Source organism: Aquila chrysaetos, chromosome 9, assembly GCF_900496995.4.
Source record: "Aquila chrysaetos chrysaetos chromosome 9, bAquChr1.4, whole genome shotgun sequence".
Classification (NCBI taxonomy): domain Eukaryota; kingdom Metazoa; phylum Chordata; class Aves; order Accipitriformes; family Accipitridae; genus Aquila; species Aquila chrysaetos.
The window spans coordinates 22103267-22121767 of NC_044012.1; the positions used below are offsets into that span (position 1 = coordinate 22103267).

The 18501-nt window shown below is 47.9% G+C and overlaps 1 protein-coding gene across 1 annotated transcript in view; it reads right to left on the bottom strand.

Moving 5' to 3' along the window:
* The window catches only part of HYDIN (HYDIN axonemal central pair apparatus protein), a 161548-nt gene that overhangs the window by 53470 nt on the left and 89577 nt on the right, over window positions 1–18501 (bottom strand). Inside the window, 4 exon segments of the mRNA XM_030026239.2 lie at window positions 11408–11721; window positions 12562–12705; window positions 14447–14590; window positions 16458–16713. Coding sequence (XP_029882099.2) covers window positions 11408–11721; window positions 12562–12705; window positions 14447–14590; window positions 16458–16713 — 858 coding nt within the window.

Consider the following 18501-nt stretch of genomic DNA (forward strand, 5'->3'; position numbering starts at 1 on the left):
TTAATGTGTGTCGGGGTGAGTTGATGGGTGACCAAACTGCTCAATGTCTGCAGCAGCCGCTAACTTCAGCAGCTGCCTAAGGATGAAAATTTCAGCTCAGCTGTGACAATGGTGCTTTTGGGCAACTCGCAGCTTAACACTACCTTTCCCTGGTGACAAAAGAGATGCCTGCAGTGTAGGGGTACCAACAGGAGCACCTCAAAGCCCTCCAGCTCCGCACCAGTTCAGTGCATAGGTCTGGCTGTCACCACAGTGGCTGTCCCAAAACTGCTAGCTGCAATCCATCCTAGCGAGGAAATGAAAGGACAGCTCTTACAGCCGCTTGTGATAAATACTGTGGGTTAATAACAACTCCTGAGGGGAGGTAAACCCCCGAGATGGAGAATCCATAATAATTTATTAAATTACCTTTAGTTTTATAGAATGGTTTGAGGCAACTTCATGGGATCACGGTGCCTAGACAACAATATTTTTCACTCTAAAGTAGAAGCCCTCTGGGACGTGGGGCTAGGAGATGATGTGATTAGTGAGTCCTGCTGCAGAGAAGCACAAAGCACAGCAAGGGACTTTTTCCAGTGGGGAAAGTCAAAATGAATAACAAGAACTGTAACGTGAAAAGAGAGGAAGGGAGCAAGGAACCCAAGGTGTCAATGGAAAGCTGACCCCTGGGACAAGAAATCTTCCAGGCACTAAAGGGAAGGAGGTTGTCTTAGGAAAGGAGAAGGAAGGGGAAGATAACAAGATGCTCAACATCAGCCCAGGCTTTAGGCAGCTCTTCCTCTCCAGCACCTTCTGGCCAAGGCTGTGAATGCAGGGAGGAAGGCAAGGAGCAGAGAGAACTCATCCCAAACCAGAGGGTCCAAAGTGCTGTGGAAGTGCCTCCACCAGCACCCTGGAGCTGAGACAAGAAGCCTGATATAAGCAGGTGAGCCTGGAGCTGGAGTGGCTGAAAGCAAAGTGTTAATTCCTCTGGGTCCATCTCACCCAACCTGGCCACCCCTCAGATAAGACAAAAATGCATCCAGGACTTAACAGCGGGGATTTGATGGGAGCACAGGCAGACTGACATAAGGGAGAGAGGCACCCTTCCTGCTAGGGCCAGGACAACCTTGTGCCACCCACTGTCCCCAACCTCTGAGATGTTAGAAAAAAAAGTATCTCAGCCTGTCTGCTAGTTTCTGAGCCTGCTAAGGACACAGCTTCACACCGCTTCCCACAGCCGCCTCCAAAAATAGAGGAGCTAGAAATCACACTGCTTCTGTGAACTACATGTGAACATTCATGTGGGATGATGTGACCCTGCTGGCTCAGGCTGTGTGAGAGCCATCAACATCAGACCCCTCCCCTCCCCCCCAAACCTGCAGTGCTGCAACGGGAATGCCTGAGCTCCCCGCAGCCCCTGCCAGCACTGGGGACATGTGCCAGAAGCCACCATCCCTTCGTATTAAATGCAAAAGTTTTAACAGCGTTGAGACTGCTTCCCTACTGCACAGCACCCACATGGGGAGCATCCTTGCCCAGGCCCCCAGGGACCACACACTTGTGCACCCGTTAGGGACAGCCACAGCACCAGGTGAAAACAAACCTCCCAACAAAGCATGAGCTCTTTTCTGGTTATGACAGGGCAAAGCACCGGAGAGCACATGTTCACGAGGCATCTATACAGGCTTACAAGCCCCTTCGATGCACTTTTATGTCTCCTTCAGGCCATCACATGCATATTAAAAAGGCACTTTGGAGCAAGCCATGGTCAGCCTAAGGGTGTTTGCAACTGAAAACAAAATAATATAATAAAGGATTAAACTGAAAACCTTCCCAGTGCACCATGTGGAACACTGGCCTCGAGCTGGGCCGCCTGGCCAGCAGCTGAGGAAGGTGGTGGTAATGGTGTACCCTCATCAGTAGCAAATATTAAACTGCATTTCACCCAAATGGCCCTGACAACTATTTCTTTGCTAGGATAAATTCCCCTGCTGAGCAGAGGTTTATGTATTCACTGAACCACACATTGAAATTCAGACCAAGCAGTGGAGAGACAGAGAAGAGAAGCAACATCACTGCAATGAGATCCGACACTTCCAACTTCTGTCTCGCACACGCTGGAAATGATTAAGCTGGATTTGGCATTCATCTGAATGCAGAGAGCAGTCCTGGGGACATCCCACTGTGACCAGGTATTAATTAACTCGAAGTTAATATGCAGTTTTAACAGCCATGTACTTGAGTCAGAAAAAAGTCAGTTCTGAGAGATCAGGGAGAATTTCAATGTCTTGTTTGAAAGTAGAAATTGTGTAGGAATGGATGCAGGGATGTTACTACTGAAAAGAAGTGAAGTATCTCACTTTACTTGGGCAGCAATCAAAGCTCTCCAGCACCTTTCAGCAGAATCCACAGGATTTGATTTTGGGGTGCACCAAGAGTCTTCAGATCCTTCTGAAGCCCACAGACCTCAACTGTACCATCACTTTTGACAAGAAGAGTCAGAGGAGAGTCTGAGGCCCCTCAAGCTCCATCTGACATGGCTCATGCCTCTCCCAGAGTTATTTCCAGGGGATGTGGCTGGTCTGGTTTTGCAGGGTGTGGGCACAAAAGCTCCTCAGCCGCCTTGGTCCAATCTAAGCTGGATCAGGGCCAGCCACAACTGGCACTGCAGGCACAGCGGGTCTTTGTGGAGATCATCCTTCGGCAGCAGTACTTTGCTTTCTACACAAGTTACAGCCCTGGAAGAAGACTCCATTGACTTTACTGGAGTTATTCTGACCTGTACTGATTTTACAGACAGCTAAATATTACCCATTAAGCCCTCTCCTTCCTCATGTTTTGCACATCAGCCAGGTGATTTATAAGCATCAGGTGAAGTGGTAGGAAGCTCCTGATTCTCCATCTGACAGAAAAATGCTTCTCAATAAGACTCTGGCCAAAGGTCCCCCTGAACAAATCAGTAGCTCTAACAATAAATACAATTTGTAGTCTTTGCTCAAAATTAAACGGCCTGACAGCTGTAATTTGGACATGCTATTTAAAGTAATCAGCACCAGTTACAATCTTACCAGCTACTTCAAAAATGAGGTCTGCAAACAGACCACTGTATCGACTCCCATGACTGATAGCGAAGGAGAAGAGATGTATTCCAGCCATCTTTGTGGCAGGGATCTAGACATTCACCATTTTAAGATGTCTTCATGGGGACAAGCGCCAAGAGCTTGGAAACATGAAGGGTATGGCTGCAAGGGTTAAAAATATTAGGAAGTAGCAGGAAGCCAAAGAACTGGTTGAACATAACCAGTTGAGAGCAACAGGCTGCTCCTGGGTGTGTTAAGCAAGCAGAAGGCTCCCAACCACAGAAAGAAAGATATTCTCAGTCTATCCTCTCTTAGGGTAAAGGCTGCAGGAAACCAAAACTAGGTCTCAACAAGTTTGTGAAAGGGATGAACAGGACGCAGCCTGAGATGGTAGGGACCAGACCAGGTGCACCTGGCAGGCCAGCTTCACCCTACAAGAAGCCAGAAAGCAGCTCAAACCTGAGCTGAAGCATCCTGGGGGTTGAGGACCAGCATGTACATGGGCTCTGCCCAGGCACCCCTGCGCTCTGGCTGCCCTGTTGCACCCCGCGGCAGCACACAAAGACCTCGCAACCCCTGGAGCACAAGGGCTTGCAGCTGCTCTGTAGGAAAACCGAACCTTGAAGACAAGCTCACAGCACGGCTGCCAGCCTCTTTGCCCCCCAGCCAGCATCACTGTCCTTCCATGGTGCCAAGAGCAGAGTGAGGAAAAGGAGGAAGATGAAATGACGAAGCATGTCCTGAAGTTCTCACCTAGAAGGAAACGTCCCTGCTTGTCTCGACTGCTTCTGCCGAACCCCAGAAGGTGTCTCCACTGGCCCACGCTGATGCGAGCTACCTGACATACTGGGCAGGCAGTGATGCCACAGCCCACTATGCCCTCCGAATGGGATTCTGCAGCAGGTCACCGCAGGGAAAGGCAGGAGAAGGTAAAGCAGCAATGATAACAAACACAGAATAAAAACCAAACAAACAGCTCCAGTTTTATGTACTTCCTAGGGTCGCATCCCAAAATAAATTGGACAAGACGCTGAAGCTCCACCCTGCTGACTATGCCGGCATTCCCATCCATCCCCTGTCCAGAAGGAGCAGGGTCCCTCACACCAGCAGAAATCACAGATTTAAGGCTGTGTGTGGCTTTCACCCTGTGAAAAAGCAAGTTAACATTGCTGCTGAGTTATTATTAAAATTCACTCACATAGTACAACATAACTACCCCCTGCTTTACGAAGAGCAAGGCCAACACACTCCCGGGAAACATGCTCACAGTCCAATGGCCCCACTGAGCTCCTGGGAATGGGGCAAGGGACGAGCAGACAGGATTGGCCTGGTCCAGGCATCACCAGGGACAGCTGGGGACAAGTGTGGGGTGATGGAGGCAAGTGGGTGAGAGAGAGGTGGTAGTTACCACTGAAGAAGCAGCAAGCACAGCAAGCTCACATTTGGAAAGGTTTCCCACAGAGGAGGAAAAATGGCTCTCCCGAGGGCAGAGCAGCTGAAAAGGCAGCATTAATTGAGTTAGGCACTCTCAAAAATGCATGGCATGCCAGCTGGCCCAGAAGGACCCTCGGGGTGCCCAACACCCCAGGGACTCCTGCCTCCCTTTGCTATGCGAAGCGGGTGGTGGGGAATAAATCAATCCTTCTTGCAGCAACCCACACCGATAACTCTGGGGTGGGCATCTCTTTGGGCTGCCCCACTCTCTGCAGAGCCCCATTAAATCTCCCTGCGAGCTGAAGTCCTTTCCAAGCTGCTACGCTGTAGAGGACTAAAGGTTTCCCCCTCTCTTTGCTACTGGCTGCCTCCCTGCTGGAGTCAGGAGAAACAGATTTATGGTGATCCATCCCTAACATCCCAAAGTCCTCACCTGGGCTGTTTGAACACAGGGTCCATACTTCAACTCAATTGCAACTTGTTCTCTGAGTTGACAGAGACATTCTACCTGCTTCTGTGACCAGTGTGATAATCCGTCAGAGTTCAAGGATCATCTCGACGATGCTCTTAGTCATATGATTTAGTTTTAGGTAGTCCTGCGAGGAGCAGGGAGTCAGACTCAATGAACCTTATGGGTCCCTTCCAACTTGAGATATTCTATGAATCAATGCTCCTTTACAGCTTCAAGGGCAGTAGTAACGGCAGTTCTTCACACTGTGGCTGTTTTCAGGGATGAAGAGATGGGCCAGCTGGATGAGAAATTTTATTTTATTTTATTTTATTTTATTTTTAATAGGGTCATTTAACAGAGTCTATCGCAGAACAGAGTGGCTCCTCACCTAAAGCACATGGACCTGGTGAGTGTGGACAAAGAAAACATTGGCAAAGAAACCACTGGGGGACCAAAACACTGGCTTTGGTCACCTGGCTTTTAGAGGAACAGCAAGCATTGCTTCTGCTCCACACTAGGACAATCTCCTGGCTCCTCAGTGATACAACAGAAAAAACAGAGCACTGGCACACGCTTGACAGATCCCACCCTTTCTGAAAAAGAAATACATGATTATGTTTTGGGAAACAATCTCCCTGACTGGTACTCTCCTCATCTGCCTTAAGCTAGCCAGTAAGGAGCAAGGGATCTGAAACCCACCCAAAACTCATGCTGTCCATCCACTATCCCAATATCAGCCTCTTGAGGGGAAAGAGCAGCTGTACAGAAGGACGAGCACCAGTTTCACCGTCTTGTGAGACTCCAGCCTCATACAGGACAAAATCCCCGTTCTCTGGAAGGGTTTTTGCTGCAAATCCCTGTCTTGGCAGCAGCCAGCTCTGGGATGAAGATGGGACGGGCAGGGTGCTGAGCTCTCCATCCCCTCTGTGCTAGGAAGAACCTTGGAGTAGAAGGAATCAGCACAAAAATGCCCAGTGCAGATTTATACCCTCAAACATATGAAGATTTGATAGCTGGATTCAAATTTGGCTTGAGCCCCTTTCTAAGTTTGAAGATCTCTCAGCAACCCTGTGAAGACAGGTCCAGGACAGGGATGCACCAGGAAAGAGCACAGCAATCCTAGAAACAGCACTCTTGGGCAGAACGATGCCAGTGGGTTCAGATAGATTTTTCCCTTAAGGAAAACTGTTTGATGCACAGCGTGCAGGGAGCAGGAAAAGTGTGATGGCTGAGAAACAGCTGGAGAAATTAAGAGAAACGAGGTCTGGAAAACTATGTCACCTTCCTCATCATTGCCACATGCAGTGACAGCAAGTCAGCAAATAAACAGGAGTAAATACCCTATCTTGCCACCCAGATTTCATCTAATGGCTTCCCTACTCAGTGCTCTGCCAGAGATGAAGTGGAAGCAACAGCAGTGGCTCCCAAATTCATGCTCTCGCTCTGCTTCAGTGAGGCTATGACAGTGAGCTGTTCCCATGAACAACAACAACAACAAATCAAGAAAAAAAAAAAAAAAATCAACATTTTGTTTCATAAACAGTAAAGCTCTGCCGAGATGGGCCTTGAGCAGCAGCCTCCTCCCCAGAGGGAATTAAAGCACAAGCCATCCAGACAGCACAGGTGTAATGGCATTTATAAGAAGGACACTGTTTGCAGTGCAAACGTACCTTTGGTTCCCACTGTGTGCCTTGGGTAATCAAGATGTTCAGAAAGCAGAGAGAAGTCAGCTGCTTCCCAGGTTTGCTAGCTAAACCATCACTGGCAGAGCAAGAAGTCACCACCTTCCAGTGTTTGCTGACCAGCTATAAAAACCAGAAGGCAACCCCCATCTAACCACAGCCTACTCGGGGCATGGATGACACATGGACATCTCCCACACTTTGTCCTGATGGCACAGGACAAAGCCAGGGAGACAGCCGGCTGCCTGACAGCACCTTAGGTGGGATGTGCAGTGCTTTTCACCCAAGCAATGTTTTCTCCTTTGCCTCCCCTACCCTCAGTCTGCTTCTCCAACACCATGGGGCTGCTCCCCAGCCCGCCGAGACAAATGACAGCTCTCCGGGTCTGTCACCCTTGTGCAAAGGAGGGGGCTGAGGCTCAGAAAACCCAAATGTAATAGTTAAAGCGATTCCCATACGGCTGTTCCGGGCTCCGACCTCCATTCTGATTGCCCAGGTAAAAGTCCTCCAGGCGTGTGACAGAATAACCAGTGGTCAGAAGTCCTGGGGCAGCAGAAGCTGTCTCAAACCTGCAGTCACGCTCCCAGGAGCTCAACCAGAAGGTGCCATGCCCAGGCCTGGGGCAGGCTGGCTGACTTGCCAGCAAGCGAGCTGGGAAAAGAGCAGCACCATGCTGTAAAAGGCACAGAGATGGAGGGTGCATTGTGGTGGTCACCATGCTGTAAAAGGCACAGAGATGGAGGGTGCATTGTGGTGGTCACCATGCTGAAGGTGAAGGTAGAGAAGAAAGAAGCTTACAGACATGTTGCAAGCCAGAAATCATCACCCACCAACCTTTGTCCTGATAAAGCATCACTGCACCACACCTAGTATCCAGGTTTATGTCTCTAATATAGACTTGGTAACAACATATGCTTGCTTATGCCTGGCTCCAACCCCTTCCTTGACAATCATTTTATTTACTTTTCATTCTGTCTGGGTGGAACAGGTAGCAAATTTCCAAGTCTCCCTTGCTTTGGCTATCCAGTGTCTCTGTCCATGAGTACAGAGCCTCTCCATAAGCCATTCACAGCAGCCAGACTGCCACCCCGGAGGTGATGCCTGCCCAGCACCTAGCCCTTGCTCCAAGAGACTCCGTCTCTGAGAAATAAGAGGCCACTTCTCTGTTACACCGAGCAAACTGCTGCTCTGCTGCTGCCAAACCACACGCAGCTGAAGGACATGTTCAGCAGCATATTTCCATCACAACTTCAGCCCTCCTTTTCTAAGTTACCCACGGGATTTAAGCAGAAAAAGTAGCACCTATGTGGCTACCAAAGCCTAAAACGTACTGCCGCAAGGAGCTGATAGCACTGGGGGGTGAGAAGGGGGTATGCTCAACTGTCACTCATCTGAGACTCCCCAGCATCAGGGACATGGTGGATGTATGCATTTCCGATGGATATTCTCGCTGCTGATGTTGCTGCCTCTCCCCTCCGGTGGCTGACAGAGCACTGCTGTCAGATTTTTGCCTTGCACTGTTTTTCACTGTCTGCATTTTCCATTTCTTCCTTGTTACAAAAACAACAAAAAACCCCCCATCACATATATCACAGAATTGGTTTTTGTGTCAGTAACAAGGCTGGGATCTGGCTCGCAGGGTCCCTGCAGTGCAGCCTTCCAGGGGACATGGAAGGAAAGAGGGCAGAGGCATGAGAAATTACTAATGCTAAAGGAAGACCCACTTGGGAGGAGAAAGGCTCATGGTTTGTTCAAAACAAATTGGCTGAGAAAATCCTGGATGGAAAGGAAAGAGTCATTTTCTACACATTCAGCTCAACAAACCCTTTACCCAAAGAATCTACTAGCAATTCATTATGCTGGATTTGTAGTCAAGAAGTTCCCACTCTCCAGAGACATCAGATCAACATACGGAGGGGGTTTGACATGTGCCACGGAGGTGCAAAGCTCCCTGCTGATCCATCCTGGCACATGGACCGCTCAGTGTGTCTTCATTCTATCCCAGGGAGAGAACACGTCTCACAGGAAGGGGACAAAAAGGTGAGGCAGGAACAGCAATGCTCAAAGTAAATGACAAGGCACAGATCCTTAATAAAGGATGAAAACTCTAGAGAACAGCTAAGTTTGGGGATAAGCCTTTGGCAGCCTTTGTCACAGGTCTCTAAGAAAATCCTTGTATATCCTTTGGATTTAATGTCTTCCTTTTGATGGGAATCCCAAGCAAAGCTGAGGAGCTGGATACTGCCCTTAGAAAGGGGGACAGATCAGTCTTTCAAGAAGAAACCTCTGAGGTAAGATATACGATGAAATGTTTGAATTTGACTCCAGATCTACTATCTCCTGCTGGGTGATCCTGGAGATCCATTCCAATGCTGCAGAAAACATCTTGGTGCAAAGGCTTAACTCAGCTTTGAGCTATCAAAGGTCCAAGAGATGAGGAGAGCCTATTCTCAGTCTGTCTGTAACCACGCAGGTCTAGAAGAACAGTAACCACAAGGGATTAATGGCTCAGCAATATCAGAGAAGGGACATGGGTTGGCATGAGTTGGGCATGTCCAACCAGACAGCAACGGTTGGACTATGTTGCTTATACGATTGCTCTTCTCAAAGTAGCAGCACCAACTAAAAAGGAGGAAAAAATGGGTTGAACAATTAGAAGAAAAAAAGAGATCTAGGCACACAGAGTCTTGTCGAGGCAGAGAAACAACATTTTTCTCTCCTGGCCAAAATGAATGTGTGTGTCTGATTGATGCTGGGAGTCTCTGATGATCAGCTCCAGCAAGGTTAGATGTATGGATGGTTAAATTCTATTGATCTCACCTTCGTGAGACCTGATGTTTGATTCCCTCGATGTCAGACTGAGTTAGTTTGATCTGATAATTTAGAATACCAACAGTGCTTAATGCGGACCAGAAATAATATCTGACATGCTGCCCTTCTGCCAGGCTCTTAATGAGCAATTTGAGGTGTTAATAGCTTGGAGACCATCTTCATTTCCAGCTCTGCCATGGAGAATCACGTGGTGTCCACTGAGGGACCCAGAGAGAGTACATTGCTGCTTAATTAACATGCAGAGCAGAAAAGGGAGCTGTTATAATGTCCACGGTGCTAATGAGCCAGCAAAGGGGCTATGCCAAACCCTTCGGAGCAGAGGCCACTATCCTGCCAGATGCTCAGGACCCTCAACTGCTACCAACTTAGCAGAGTTGGGTGACTCAGCATCTGCTAGAAGAACGAGCACCTGCAGGCTCAGGTCCAGCAAAGCCAATTTAGGTGGAGACAGGGTAATTAAAAGCTGAAAACTGATTCAGCATTCACATTTCCAAACCCCTAAATTGGTTAAATTAAAAAAAAAAAAAAAAAAAAAAAAAAGATAAGAGTAAAGATGAACAGGCAACTGGCCAACAAGTGGCCCCAGAGCAAATTAATTCCACACAGGCTTCGCTGTAATGTGCTTGTTTCTCTGTTATTATAAAATATATGCATTGTTCTATCACCAAAATTAGATTTTCCCTTTAGCTTGTAATTAAACCCTAATCTAATTTACCAGGAGATGACAGAGGCCTCCAAGCAGAGCTTACAGCCCTGCTCCTCCTTCCCTGCCCACCTCCCTCCACCTGCTTTTCCAGACTTTCCTCTGCATTTTAGGGTCTGTTCTTGAAGGTGCCATGCATCAAGAAGGGCCACACTAAAGACTTGTTGTTACTTGGTAAGACCCAGCTGTGAATGGGCTACCCCAGTGGCCAGGTCATCTTCTCCTCCAAGCCCTCCTCATAGCCATAGCTAATTTCCGGTTCCCACGAGGTCGTCTCCTCTGAGCCAGAACCCAATTCCCTAAATGAAACAGTTTATTGATGATCTCTATTATTTGTAATAGCGGCACTTCAATGCACAATGGTTAACTTTGCTCGGTTTCCTAGGGCATTATGGAAAAACCATTTGCTACTGTAATTAAAACTGCCCAGACTAGACTTTTGTACTATGCAGAGAGGCCACAGCAGGAGGAACTGCTAAAAATGTGTTTATAGATGTGCTCCAGCACAACTGCGAGATTGCTCTTGGGCTTGAAAACCACAGACAGCACTGGATGGCCCTGCTTCCCAGGGATGTTTGGACAAGTGCTCCCACCAACATCTACAGCTATACCTAAAGCCACAGCAGAGCCTGCGATTTTGCCTTAAAGCACTACATAGCCTTTTTGTGAATGTGACCTGTGTTTTAACAGATGAAAACTCGCTTCACCAAAGTGGTATTTGCCTCAGGCCATGATGGTCTGAGAAAGCAGCTTTCTACGCCAGCTTCCCTTCCCAGGGGAACCAGTATGGGGGCTACAGCAAAGCAGCACCAAGAGACTGGGACAGCAGCATATCGTTCCGGTGGCAGTGCCTGTGTAGGTTCTTTGCATGAAATGACAACAAACAGGGTTGGCAGGGAAGGAAAAGAGGTCATGTTATATATCTGTTTGTCCAAGTGTCTAAGCATGGCTTTGTAGCTCCAGAGATAAAGCAGGATTCTAGGTTATGGGCTATGCAAAAAACCGTTGGTAGTCTCTTACGGTCCCAGCTCGACCGGAGAACATTGTCTCCTTCCCAGTGTCAAACTGCTAGAGATCACCTATTCCCTGAGCATCTAGCCTGACCACAGCTGGTAGGTGTTATTTCCACAAGGAAAAGTTGAAAGCAGTTTATCAGATCCCAGGCAAACAGTCTTGGTCTTTGCAAAGTATTGAGAGGACACCAGGAAGAGCAGCTTCAAGGAGAGGACAAAAGTGCACATACCTCATCTGGTTCACCTGGCTGTCTGTCAGGAATGACCAGTGGTACTGCACAAGAAGTGGGCTGCAGTTGGTCATCTTGATGTAACGCACATCTTCAGTGTCATTCAAGATGCAGCCAAAATCCAGGGCCGTGGTCTCGATATGGAGATTCGGAAAGTAGACTTCTCCCCGAATGGTGACCTGCTCCTCATGAGGATGCTCAAGAAACTGTATCTTCAGAGCCTTCTCTACTACCCAGATACCCAAATTCTCTTCATAAGCAGGGTTAAATCTGATGGAGAGATGAAGTTCCTCCCCTATCTCCAGCTTCATGGGCTGCAAGAAGATGAAGAGTATTAATCACCAGTGTGACAAAGTCCCAAGGTCTGACAGCCTGAAATGTGTAAATGTTCAAAGTGTGACCACAACGCAGGCTTCTCAGTTCATCCTTCATTTTCTTCACGGTGTGTGCCTGACTGCAAGCACCACAGCACTTTTGTCTGAGACTATCTCAGGCTCATGTCTCTGTGCTCTGCATCAATACAAGAGGGAGATAAATATTGTTCTACTGAATTCTGGACCCACAAAAGCTATATGCTGAATACACAACCAAATCAGCACTCTGGCACTCCAGGGCGTTTTGCCCTGCCTCTAGAGGAACTCCTTTATCCTCCCAGCACAAGTGACATGGCATAGCAGCCTCACCCTTGCAGAGGCAAGTCACTGGCATAGAAGTGGTGGCCATGCCTACAACAACATGTGTTTAGCAAAGTCCATGTCCAACACCTTCCACCGACAAACGGGCAGGTGCCAGGCAGAGGATGGAGGAGCATCCTCAGCCTTCCTGAAAGCAGGGCTGCCCTTGAAGAGAGCAAGCTGCTCTTAATGTTATCTGAGAACGGCTGCTGGATAGCTGGGATGGCTTCCAAGGGACATCTTTACTACATGGCTTGCCCAGACCTAGTTGCCTGCTCCCCTCTCCTCATGTCTTAGAGCCAGACTCAGATGATATTTCATTTCCTTCAGCAGCTTGTTTCAAATCTGATTTAGTTCAGACCAGTCTACTGCTGACTCTGCAGAACAAACTTCCCTACTAGGAGGACCTCCCAACAGAAAGGTACGACCACACTTCTCCCTCTTCAGACCCCACCAGCAGAAAGGTCCATGGCTGCTCACCTGAACAACTGCAGAGAGGGGCTGCTGGTCTGCATCGCAGATTAAGAAGGGCTGCTCTAAGGTCGGGACAATGCTGATTGGCAGGGAGGAGATGTTTTTTAAAGAAAGAGGCTTGTACTGCAGAGTTAGGACATCACTGGGTTGCTACAGAAACAGGAGACAAGGAAAAAACAACCTGAAGTGGCCATGGACCTCCTTCCCCTTCCAAGGCATTTCAAATTTTTCAGCCCCAAAAGTGCATACCTCTATTTACTGTTTTTATTAGTTTATACCCTTCTAGAAGGTTTTTCTCTAAATATATCAGCTGCTTTTCATGTTTAGAAAACACAGCATCCCCCAGGGGACAGGGAAACAGTCTTGCGTACAGATGAGGGAATAGGACCCTGAAAGGAGGCAGCTGCTTGAACAAGATCAAAACCAGAAAGTGAACCCAGACTGTTTGTCTCCAGTTTTATATCCTCTCTTGGGCAGAACGGTACAAGATGATTTTCACTCGCATACAATAATTTCTTACAACCTTACTGGTTCTAGTAGCCTCATAAAAGCAGTGATGCTAGTCAGAGGAGAAAAACAAGCAGGATTTAGCCCACAGCAAAGAGCCTGCAGTAGCCTAAGGTTAGCTTTGAACATTTACATGCCCATACAGCCAGCTAGAAACCTCAACAGTCTAATTGCAACGTGTGTCCTGCTGCCCCTGCTACAGTGACAAGGTGTCTGTAGCCTCAAAGCTAAGCCCAGCCTAAGCTATTTCTTCTTTATGCACTGCTCTGGGTTTCCTGCATGGTTTATATAAACTAGACAGTATTTGGGAAACTAGTTCTGGATGTCTTGATATCCAACAGCTGCAGTGTCTTAGCACTCGATAAATTGGAGAACGTGGCATCAAGCAGACCACAGGTAGACATCAGGGATAGCTGAAAAGCTTCTAATTAAATCTGAACTGCCTGCTCACACAATTTTGTGCTTCTCCGGAAGTGTGGGAACCAGAGTAGAGACCTGAAAACACAGAAACTAAATAATGAAATATCTTCACTTTTTCAGACGCCTCACAGTAGAGGGAAAGATGATGCAGGAGTTGGGATCCAGAGACAAAAGGGCACCTGCTTTGCATTGGTGTTATCATCACTGCAGCTGAAGGATGTCTGCCAGTCCTTTGAAGAAGGTAAGGCTTGGGGAGTTGCAAAGAGCTAGCATCCATACCAACCTCAGAGAAGGCAAAGAGAAACAAGAGGTAAGAGTTTTTCCTCATCAGCCTGAGGAGTTGACAGGAATCTCAGTTTCTCTCAGCTTTCCTACAGGATCCGTGTTCAGACATCACCATGCCTTGGAGGATCCTCAAACCCCTCCCTTTATACTGAGTACAGAAACTGGTGTCTCTCTAGAAGTGGCCACGATCACCCTCAGCAGAGCAGCTGTAACCTCAATTTTACTTTGGTGAAGTTAAAAACCAGTCCCATCTCTAAAAACATCCTTACTTACTTTACAAAGCACCTCAGGAAGGGTGGGGAGGGGGTTTAGCATCACTCAGCTGCAGCAATCTGCTCTCCCACCTGCAGCCCCAGCACAGGAGGTGGCTGTGCAAAGCCCATGCTGTTCTCATGGGTCCCACGCATCTCACCCTGCGCCCTTGGCTCAGCAGCTCAATTCTGCGTCCACATCAAGAAGGGCAGAATAGACCTGGTGAGACTGTCCCCAACCCCAGAGGAGCGAAATAATGATCTCAGTGTTAATGGCAAAAGCTTGGTCTGGCTCAAATCAATAGCCAAAGCCCCATGGACTTGGAGAAGCTGTTTAAGTTCCTCCTTTGAACATAAGCACACACACCCCACAGGCTTTCGGTCATCAGCCATGCAACTAAATGCCAGGACGCAATCCAGAGACTTACCTTCTCTACCCGGAAAGTGATTTCTCTGGAGGACATTTGCAGAATGGGAGCAATGAACTCACATGTGACATCCACTTGCATTATCTGTGCCTTCCCTGCCCTGCTCCCCACGATGGCATGACACAGCAGCCGCTCCTTCACCACCTGCATCCAAGAGTCACACATCACCCAGTGGGTGCTAGCAGGGTGTCCAGAAAACACATTGCATTTGCTAGCCACCCAACCATGGACTGTATTACTGTCACAAAGGTACAGTCACTGGTCTCCTCAATAGCCCCCTTTTCTTTTTATGCTGCACCCTGTTTATTCTGCACTCAAATATCCATAATGCTACACCCTAATATCCACAAAAGGCACTCATGAGTCATGTGCTGCTTACAATTGTAATAATCCCTGCCCCAAATGATTATTTTTTATTTCTCCCATTGCCAAGCATAATGCTTACAGAAAGCTATAGGAACTGATTAAAAAAACCAAAACTATATTAAGGGAAACAGGTGATAGAAGGGCCAATGCTAGCAAACCCTTCCTTGGAAGCTTAGTGGAAAGGATCCATGGCAAAAACCCAAATAGCCTGACTGCCTTGAGGTAAAGAGGGGATCACTCATTCCCAGGATGTACTGTGCCCTCCTAGAGCTGCTTTTCAAAGAAACCTCCCCAGGAAAGAGATGTCTTGCACTTCACATGAAAACCCTCTGCTTAAGCTGGATGCTCTTACATTCGAGACTTTTTCCTGATTTCTCATGGTTTCACTTCCCCAAATTCCTCTCTTCATTTCTCACTCTTCCCTCTGATACACCACCACAACTCAACTCCTCCTCAGAGCCTACAGACTTCAAAATCACCTGTGTTGCACGTGCAATGCAGGGAGTTGGGCTTCTGACCAAACTGAAGAGTATTAAGTTCTCAAGACCCAAGGAAGGTGGAAGGCCCGCTCCCAGGGTCTTGGCTTTGACAGCAGGAGCCAGGTAGCCACAGCTGAGCTCACAGATGCCCTTTTGGCTTTCCAGGCAAGACACCCTCACCAGTGCCCTGATCACTTCATTTTCTTTCTGGTATCTTTTTCCCTCTTCAGCAAAACCTTTGGGCTCAGAACTGCACAGGGACAGTCCCAGCACTGTCAACTAGGTGAGTATTCAAGTCTTCCCCAAGCTACCACTGAGGTAACCCTTTAAAACACTAGTATCACAGCAGGATCTTAATGCAGATTTATTCCACATTCATTTAAACATCTGTGCCCAGTGGTCCTGGAGCCAGGATTAGCTGGTAGCTTCTCTGCAGAGTTGGATTTCCTCTGGAAAGAAGGGTCCAGGGAGGAGAACACCCAGTGACCCTGCTGAAATCTCCCCCCCCCGAGCTGCCATCCAAGGGTGCTGAAGACCTGGCTGCCCTTGGGACACGGGGGCTGGCTGAGAGACTGGGGCAAGCTGTTATGGAAATATTGACAAAAGTCAAGCTGTCAATTATAATGATTCCTGGGAACAGTTTCCCACGTGAATGAACGTCACTCTGATCATTAGAGCTGACAAACTGTGTTCATTTTTCTCCTCCAGGACTCAGTGCTAGACAAGCCCTCTGCCCATGTTTGTCTACAGAGGAAAAATGAAGCTCCCAGACACTTCCCCCAGATATATTACTTTGCATTTTTTTTATTTACTTTCTGCCTGTGCTCCTAGTCTAAGTGTAACTTATTTTCTTTGCCCTTCCTTTCTGCCTCAGCACACAACACCTTCTAACCTGCCGTTTGCCCCTGAAGTAGCAATATTTCCTTCAGCCCCTATTTTGGTATCAGCAAGTTGGGTTTATGGTAGCTATGGAAACATGAAAAAGCCTTAGCAACTGATGGTAGCCAGCAAGGAAAGCAACTGGTGCTGCCATGGTAACTTGTGGCATTAAAACAGTTTCTTGAAAGCACTTGCTCATTGTCTTAGGCGCATGTCAAGGGGCTGCAGAAGTCGTCCCAGTGGAGATGATCTGTTGGGGAAGGCTCAGTCCTTATGGGGCACCTCACCTGGGGAGTGCTGGAGGAGCCTTCCAGCATCATCTCCATAGTCTTGCCCGGCCTCAGCTCCATCCTCAGCGGTCGAAGCTTAAATACGGGGCATGCAGGTTTGGGGCCCTGGGAGGAATCTTTGCCCTTGGTGTTACTGACAGCAGGGAGACGATCACGGTGGCGAAATGGGGCGAAACCTTCCGTTGTCCAATAGAGCTGATGGGTGCGTCGTCCTTTGTTTGTTATCTTGAACTGGTAACAGCAGGCATCCAGGCTAAAAGAGAAGCAGAAATGGAAAATATCATGGCAGCTGCTATTTCCCAGTAGTCACCCAGCTTCAGCATTCCAATGGTGTTACCTGACTGCACACTCAGCAATAAAACCACCTCTGGAAAGGCTGACCTAGCTCAAAGCTTCAGCAAAAGCCAGACCTTGGTTGCCCCTAAGTTGATCACCATCCAGCAGCTGGTCTGCTTGTGTAAAGCAAGGAAAAGCTTCATGAAGCTCATCATCTCAGTTGCTGCAGACAGAGCATCACCAGCCTTTAGTGCTTAATACTCAGAGGGTTTTTTCCAAGGTGCTTCCTGCAGGTCTTGCTGCATCAGACACTAAGCTGGCCTGGCCTAGCTGCAAGTGGATGGAGGAACAGCTTCGCTGCCATTTCACCTTCCCCTTGGGACATGTTGCCTCAGATGGCTTCCTCTGAAGATGCTGTTGGGAAGCTGCAGGGTATATAGACTCATCTGGTGATCTGGGCACCATTTGCCTTGCTGGTGGGACCCCTGCCCTGGCACCCATGTTATCCCCCTCCTCCCCCATCCCTTAGGGAGCATCCAACCCTCATCATCACCCCCCAACACATCAGCCTTTGCCTGAACAGTGCAGCTTGTTTTGTGTTTTAGGAAGATAAATGCAGTGTGAGAACACAAGACCAACAGAAGTTTCCCCAATACAAACACGGCAGCAAGACCAGGTCTAGCTGCTGAAGGAATGGAACGACAACAAGAGATTAATAACTAGAGCTAGGTATAAAACAAAATGAATATTCAATGGAAATTGATTCCTTCGTGTAAAGAAACATTAACTGCAGGCTAGAGTAATTATTTTACCCTCTATAAATCTGAACATGACCAGGAAATGAATTGGTCCTGAAACAGTTATTGTTTTTTTGAAAGGTACAGAATATGTGGCTTACAAAACACATCTGCTGCAAGCAGCTAAATACAAACACAGAAGTGACAGTATAGAACAAACTAGTCTTTGAAACAGACTTAAAAAATGATGTGTACAAGTTCAGTATGAAATGGTTTATGCTGTGGACAGCAACAGATGAAAGCTTGGAGAAGCTCTGAGTAGATGCAGAATTTGTGGCTCTGGGAAAGCCCAACTCAGATGAGATGTTACCCGAGTCCCACCTCAGCTCACCTACCCAGTGGCAGTTCTGCAGCCAACAGCAAGGGCAACAACTTCAAACTGAGCCTGTGGGCAAAGACGTGAAGGGGGGCAGAGGACAAGGACATGAATCACATTGACACTGTCCCGTCCATTGTGTAGCCAATTTGTGGCTGCACAGAGCACAGGACACACTGGACGAGCACCAACCTCCCTGCAATGACCCTGCTTAGGTGGGTGGCTTGTGGATGCATATTTAAACCCCCCAAATCTATCCTAAATGCTTAAGGTAGGATTAACCTGCTCCTTCTAGCCCAAAATTTAGGTATTGGAACACTGTGGACTCTCTTTGCAGTCAGGAAAAGGAACAGGTACCTTGAGAAGACTATTCTCATCCCAAGAGGTCTCCAACACAAGGCAAACAGCACTTTGAAAAGGCTTATTTCTCTCCCATTTATAAGAACATGCCTGGTTTCAGACACACGCGTTAGGATCAGTGAATCCCCTCCTTCGAGCTAAGCTCTTTCAATTAACACTCTCAGTATATCCTGCCCAGCCTTAGTGGATTTCTCTTCGTTTCAGAGCTGGTCCTGCAGCCACCCTTGCTTGCCCATGCCTCGGGCTGCTGCTGCAGCATTGATGGAGAAGATGGCAAGGAAAGCAGGCAGAA